This window comes from Nestor notabilis, unplaced genomic scaffold (genome assembly GCF_000696875.1).
Source record: "Nestor notabilis isolate BGI_N333 unplaced genomic scaffold, ASM69687v1 scaffold14283, whole genome shotgun sequence".
Lineage (NCBI taxonomy): Eukaryota > Metazoa > Chordata > Aves > Psittaciformes > Psittacidae > Nestor > Nestor notabilis.
In genome coordinates this window covers 1-7165 of record NW_009922488.1, presented here as the reverse complement: position 1 = coordinate 7165, position 7165 = coordinate 1, and the positions used below count along the sequence as shown (strand labels likewise).

Below are 7165 nucleotides of genomic sequence, written 5' to 3'. Positions count from 1 at the left end.
CGCACCCCCCCCCCCCCCCCCCCTTGTGAAGTAAAATGCTGTTAGGGATGGGGGAAAATGGAAATGAAAAGCAATTGTCTAGTTGTTAATTTGTGTTCATGTAAATCCTTCTCTTCAGGTTTCCTGGCATTGCTCTTAAAGGCAAGAAATATAAACCACTCTTTGAATATTTTATTCAGGTAAGAACAAGTTTGGAGTGTGATACAGGATACAAAGAGAAAATTAAAACCCATTCTTAGCACTCCTTGTTTGTGTTATAGAAATCTTGTGTTCTAATAACAAACCCCAGGTTGTATTAAATTATTCAAAGTCCTAGTGAAGGGTTGAAAAACCAAGTTTACTTTTTCCTATGTTTCTCCCCTTAAGTTTTAAATATACCCAGAGTAAGAATTCAGTCATAAATAGTAGTTCAATTTTAGACTGCAGAGAAACTTCCAATACATGTTAATGAGTAGGCAACAGGCTCTGAACTTCTCATCTGGTGAGCTTCTGTTGTCTGCCTATTAAGTCCCCAGATTTTGTTCTCACAGGAGAATGACTTCGTGGATAACAGTTGCAGACATGTAGTGATTTTCACTGAAGAGTTAAAAGCCTTTGCTAAAATAACTACTGATATATCTGTTCTTTATGGATGTCATCCTGTGCAGCATTTCAGCACTGCATAAGTCTAGTGTAGCTAACAGCACTGCAGATAATAGAATAAGAGAAGGGGTAGAGAATTTATATATTAAAAGCCTGATTAAAAATGGATTAAATTTTTCAAAGAGTTGAAGTGGATTATAGTACTGCTGGACAAGCAGCTGTTACCTCCTGTAAGGGATTTGGTCATTTGTGACTACCATCTGTTCTGAAGCATGTGCTGAAGTCGGCAAAGGTGAGAGAACCTCTGTAGGGAGCAGGAGTTGTTATTTCCAGGGAAAGGTCAAACCACAGCTGAATTGAAAAATGGGCCTGCAGGTGTAGAGGTTTGGAATGGATCTGTTCTTTGAGTCCTGCTGTACTGCTGAGGAGCAGATGGGCATCTTCTGGGTTTGGTTTTTTTAGAATGTATGTCTTATCTCAAAATATCCCTCTTCAGAACAAGCCAAGCCTAATATTTTTTAACATACTTGGTTCAGCTGTGACTGCAGCAATTTTTTTTACTACTTCTGTATTAATGAATAGAAAATATCTCTTTATTGCCTACATATTGAATACACTGAAAATTAAATTGTTGGATCTTTTCCTGGCAATTTTTTACTTAGCAACTTACTCTCTGAAGGAAATAAAGAACACACATGACTGTACAGGCAAACTTCTTTTTTGAAATTAGAAGGTACAGTGGGCATATGAAAGTGCAGGGATTTCTGTATAAAGAATCCTTGTTGCTTTCTTGGTTGTATCCTCACCCAAAGGAGCATATTGATTTATAGTCTGTTAAGCACAAAACTGTGTGAAGATCTGTGGCTTGAAGAGTAATTGACTAAGAGGCCTTCCAGAAAGGTCTTGGGTTTAATCACATTTGGCACTGTTTAAATGAAATGCATGGCCTAGGAAATTATTAATGTTAGGAATGTCACATTTTACTGTGTCACTTATTTCTGATGCAGTTCTTTACTCTTGCAGGTGGCTAGTGGCTCTTCCATGTTCTTAAGAGTTCTGCTTTGCTATATATGTTTATACATATATATATATGAAAAATGTATTTTTGTGTTACAGTACAAAGATAAAGGTGCCTTTGCTGTGGTGGTAGACAGTTACGTGAAGGAGGAGGAAGGCACAGGTGTTGTACATCAGGCCCCCTATTTTGGTGCTGTGAGTATGAACTACATAGTTGATAATCATTTTGTTGCAACATGTTACTTGCCTTTCCAGCTACTGGGGACTGTCTGTCAGGGTGACTATGATATTAAACAGTCCTCCCTCAGTGTATCTTCTGAGTTTTACTGATCTTAGCTTTTCTCAATGTCTGAATTTACAGCTTGAAGAAGAGACGATCTGTTGCACTGATAGTTAAAATGAGCTTTGCTGAGTGATAATTTTGGATGGTAACAGCAGTTCTGCTCAGCACACTGCCCCTCTTCAGCATTTCAATTTCATTACTCATTGGGCTTTAAGAGAATGAAAAAGTGCTTTGACTGCTTTTGTACTGAGACTTTATCCCTTGGTGTGAAAGGGTTTTGTTGCACTCCATTTTATTCCCCCCCCCCGTCTTTATTGTCTTTTCTCTCAGTCTGTTCTTCTGCAGGTTGAGGGATAATTTTTCATGGATTTAGTAATTTCGGTTCTAAGACACATGAATTAAATGCAGTAGTTTAGGCTTATTGTCTTTTTTGTATAGTGTTCTGCCTTCAGCTATTGTACAAAGATGCTCTCAAAAAACTAGCAATAGAGCTGCTGATGCCTAGCAATTAGCAATCCCTGGACCATGAGCTCTGCCATAATTTCCAGAAACTGTTGGCATTAGTAATAGACCTCTTTGTATTCGTGTGAAATATCCTATCCATAGTCTGTCTTCTTGCTTTTCTGCATTTTTCCAAAGGGTGCATCCACTGTGGTGGTGTTTCCCTTCTCAAGATGAACATGGACATGAAAAGATGTCCAACTTAATACAGCTATGAATGAAGAAAATTAGACTGGGTTGTAAGTTATTAGTTAATAAAGAAATTCATGGTAACTGGTAATGTCTCTTAAGGAATCTAAAGCCTGCAAGGACTTCACTGAGGGTTTAAGCAGCAGACCTGATTTTTGAGTCAGGAGCTCTTGCTGTAGGAGATGTCATACGGGAAGGCAATAGGCTGCTAGTAGAGAAGGAGCTCTGGAAGAAGCTTTCCCTTGGCTGCTGTATTGTTGTGTATTTGCACAATACAGTTTAGTTGTTGGAAACTGCTTGTTGGAAAACCTGACTGGCCAATTAGAACAAGGAATATCTGCCCTCTTTTGTTTGATTTTGTTATAAGCCCACAGAGGTTTCTGTAAGCACAGAAGGAGAAAAAAATAATCTTTTTGTCTCCTTCTTGGAAGTCAGCAATTACCTGTAAACCCATTTTTTTTTTTAAACCATGACGGTAAGTTAAATGCATTGCAAAGAAAAAAATGTATAAAATATTCATATCAGGGGGAAAAGTACACTAACATCACAAACAAAACTTTGCACTCATTAGCTAAGGAGCAGCTTGGCTTTATAATGCATGACAGATAGACCTGAGTCAACTGGCTATGCTGCCGTTAGGAGGAAATTGCGTAGTATATGTTACACTTAGTGCTGCTACCTCTTTCTTCTGGGATGCATGTAGTTCAGTTTTGACAACTCGCTGATTCTTTGTGTTTAGAAAGGCTCACAAAGGGTACTGGTTTAGATCCAGGAATTCATCGTTGTGCAGTAGGCTCTGTGTAGAATACCAGGTGTTGCATGTGTTGGCATTAAATGTTTGCCTTTAGACAAGCGTAGATGGAGGGAGAACTCCTAATTGTAGCCAGGACTGTCTTTGTAATTAATTGGCTTCTCTGAGACTTTCTTTACTGTTGTGTTGAAGGTGAACAGAAAAGGGGTAAGTGGAGCAGGAAGCAAGGGTCAAAGGAGAAGAAATACAGCACAATGCTTCACAGAAAGCATTGTGTCTTGTCTCTATCCCTTCCCCTCAACATAAGTCCCTTTGATAAATAGAAATAGAAAGGTAAGGGTGTTATTTAAATCCTGATTACTGATACATATTCTGTATTGCTGATGAGAAACATATTGTCCTGGGTTCAGCTACAGCAGTCATTTTTTCTCCTTCTTAGTAGCTGGTGCAGTGCTGTGTTTTTGACTTTCAGTCTGGGAACAATGCTGATAACACCGATGTTTTTAGTTGTTGCTAAGTAATGTTTACTCTGACCAAGGACTTTCTCAGTCTCATGCTTTGCCAGAGAGGAGGGGAAGCCGGGAGGAAGCAGAGGCAGGACACCTGACCCAAACTAGCCAAAGGGCTATTCCATACCACAGCACGTCATGCCCAGTATAGAAACTGGGGGGAGTTACCCGGAAGGCCCAGATCGCTGCTGGGGTCGGGCTGGGTATCGGTCGGCGGGTGGTGAGCGGTTGTGTCCTTTTCCCTTGTTATTCCTCTTATCATTATTATTGGTAGCAGTAGTGGTTTGTATTATACCTTAGTTACTGGAGAGCTGTTATCTCAACCCATGGGAGTTACATTCCTTCGATTCTCCTCCCCATCCCTCCGGGAGTGGGGGGAGGAAGAAAAAGGGGGGGAGTGAGCGAGCGGCTGCGTGGTTCCAAGTTGCCGGCTGGGCTTAAACCACGACACATATCCTTCTCCAACAAATTTGAAGTGAGAATTCAACTTCATTTAGTTCCTGGGTATGTAGTTTCATTGTCTTTTGTGATGCTTTTGCCAAATTCAAGCTGCCTCACAATTACCAGAGCACTGTTATTTCCTGTCAAAAGTTAAAGCTCACAGACAAGCTTAAAGAACAAGACAAACTCTGTAAACTCATTGTATCTCCAGATTAAGGTGACATTAAAATTCAGCTGCTCAGGGATTTCATCATATGTAAATTTACTTACAGTCAACTTAAAAAGCTTTGGTAACATTGTAATTTGCATACAAGCCCTGTATGTCCAGTGCCTGCTCAGACTGAGGCAGTTTCAGAGATGTCTTACTGTTACGCTTTTGCAGTTTACTGAAAACATACTTGATTTTTAAAAGATGCTGTTTTTGTTTAATTTCATATAGAAAAGCTTTGAGTTCTCATCAGTGAGCTGTTTAATAGCTTCTGCTTCATTTTCTGTATTACAACTTTTATATGTAATCTTTTGAGAGAATTATGGGAATGGTACAAAAGTAGACACTATGATTTCCATCCTGGAAAGAATTGAAATTTCTCTTGGCTTTCCAGTGGAGCTCAGCGTTTGTGGATTTTTTTATGTGCTTGAATATATTCTTAAGATTGTGGTTACTGAGGCAAATCTTCATTAAATCAAATGGCAGGTCACTCTGGAAAGCTTTTACATTACAGTTCTTCAAAGAAAGGAACTGACCAGAAAACCAAAATAGCAAAGCCCTGTATATATATCATTTGCTGCATCAGTGATGCAGATGGAACTGAACCACCTCTTGACCTAGGTCCTGTGAAGTGGAAGGTTTGTTAACTATGTTTTAGCTACACTGTGAGCATGCCAAGCTTTGTAGTCTTTTCTGGCTGCTTCTTCAAAGCCTTTTACAATTCACTGCCAAACTGGGGTTGACGTTAGTTCTGTCATCTGGTCTACATCATGGTGAAAGCTCGACTGGGAATAGTCTTATCTCAGTTGCTCCATTGACTGAAGAAGCGGGTTGACCAAGTGGAGGCTGAAAAATTGTGATGGCCGTCTTCAGCTGCTGGAGAGTGGAAAGAGGCTGTGGTTTAGAATAAATGATTGCTGTAGCTGAGCTGGTTTTTTGTTTCCATGTGTAACACTTTGCTACATGAAGTAGCTAACTTCACTATTGCTATGAATGAGTTTCATCGTTGTAAAATATACTGTGGATCAACAGGCAACATCTGCCAGATCTGGCTTGAGGGAGTTGGTAACTACAGGGACTAGAGGGTAGGGTAGGAAGTACAGGATGAGGACCACAAGAAAGATCTGGCAACCCTGCTCTGTAACTCCAAAGCTGGCTTGCCTGTGTTTTGTTATATCTAGAAAAGGAGAATTTGACTAGCTCTGAAGCACTTGTTTATTTAATGCTTATTTACATGCTTGCTTCTGGTGTGGTCTGCTTGATCAAGCTGGACAAACTGCTTTAGAGGTCAACTCCAATGAAATAGCTGCTGTGTTTTATGGAAGGTAAATGAGTTCTAAGCATAGAGAAGGGCAACAGTTCAACTGCTGCTAGTTTTGACAGGCAGGGTCACTGCAGGTTCTGTTCCGCATGACACAGCTTTTGTTTTTTTCCCTGAAGTCACTGGTTTCCCCTGTTCCGTCAGAGCAGCAACACAGGAACTTCTAAGACTCAAAAAAGCCTCCTGACTTGATGCAGGCTTAGACAGGGCCATTTCCTTTGAGGAAAACAAAGTGATTCTGTGAATATGCTGAGAGTGATTGATAGGCAACTGTCCTCTTCTGCCTTCCCCTTCTGCCCTCAGAAATGCTCTTTTGCCTTAGGGCAAGAGAGTGGGTAATCTGGAGTCAAGATACGGATTTAATTTGACTTCAAACTTGAAATTAAATCTGAAGTTTTCCATTCCCCTACTAATTTAGTTTTCATCTTTTCTAAGATACCACTGTTGTTTAGTTATGTTCAGGAAAGTCTTGTAGTGACCCTCTTTTTCTTCTCTTTTTGTTTAGTTTTTCTCCTTCCTTGCTGCTACAGGAAATTAAAAATTTAAACAGGCTGGCCAGGAAAATAAACTGTGATGTTGTCCATGTGTGGTTCTCGGTCAGTAGCTTTGCCTACGGGCCAGCAAAGATTGAGAAATGCAGATTTAAAGGCTTTGGAATATCAAGACATTCAGAAAATGGGATTTCTTATGTGGAGTTAGACTGATTAAAAGAGCCTGCCTTCTGAAAAATGCATGCAGGCTGGTGTGCTAAACAGGTACAAAGCTCTGGCTGGTGAAGAGCATGACATGGTGCTTGTCAGTTCCTTTGCTATGCAACAGTAGCCTGAAGCTGTTGACTACATTGTGTGTATGTATACATATACATACAAACAATGTGTATGTACAGAAGCACGTGTACATGTCCCTTCTATTGGGTATGAGAAAACATAATGCAGAAGTCATAATTTCTCTGATGAATAAAGCCTAAAATCCTATAAAATATTTATTTTCCTGTGCACACTTAGGATTAGGATTTGAAGACCTCAGGCCCACTGTAGGAGAGGATCAGGTTTGAGACCACCTTAAGAACCTGAACGTGCACAAGTCCATGGGACCTGATGAAATACATCCACGGGTCCTGAAGGAGCTGGCAAATGATGTTGCTCAGCCACTGTCCATCATATTTGAGAGGTCATGGCAGTCAGGTGAAGTTCCAGATGATTGGAAGAAGGGAAATGTAACCCCCATTTTCAAGAAGGGGAAGGTGGAAGACCCGGGGAACTACAGACAGTCTCACCTCTGTGCCCGGCAAAATCTTGGAGCAGATTCTCCTGGAAAGAAAGCTGAATCACATGGAAAAACAGCGAGGTGGTTGGTGACAGCC

General features: G+C 40.4%; 1 protein-coding gene across 1 annotated transcript in view; it reads left to right on the top strand.

Moving 5' to 3' along the window:
* LOC104403483 (isoleucine--tRNA ligase, cytoplasmic-like) overlaps positions 1 to 1794 on the top strand; it is a gene marked incomplete at its 3' end in the record, with an annotated part of 27436 nt that extends 25642 nt beyond the window's left edge. Inside the window, exons 12-13 of the mRNA XM_010011634.1 lie at positions 119 to 179; positions 1699 to 1794. Coding sequence (XP_010009936.1) covers positions 119 to 179; positions 1699 to 1794 — 157 coding nt within the window. The remainder of the gene's footprint in view (positions 1 to 118; positions 180 to 1698) is intronic.
* Between the last annotated feature and the right edge of the window lie 5371 nt (positions 1795 to 7165).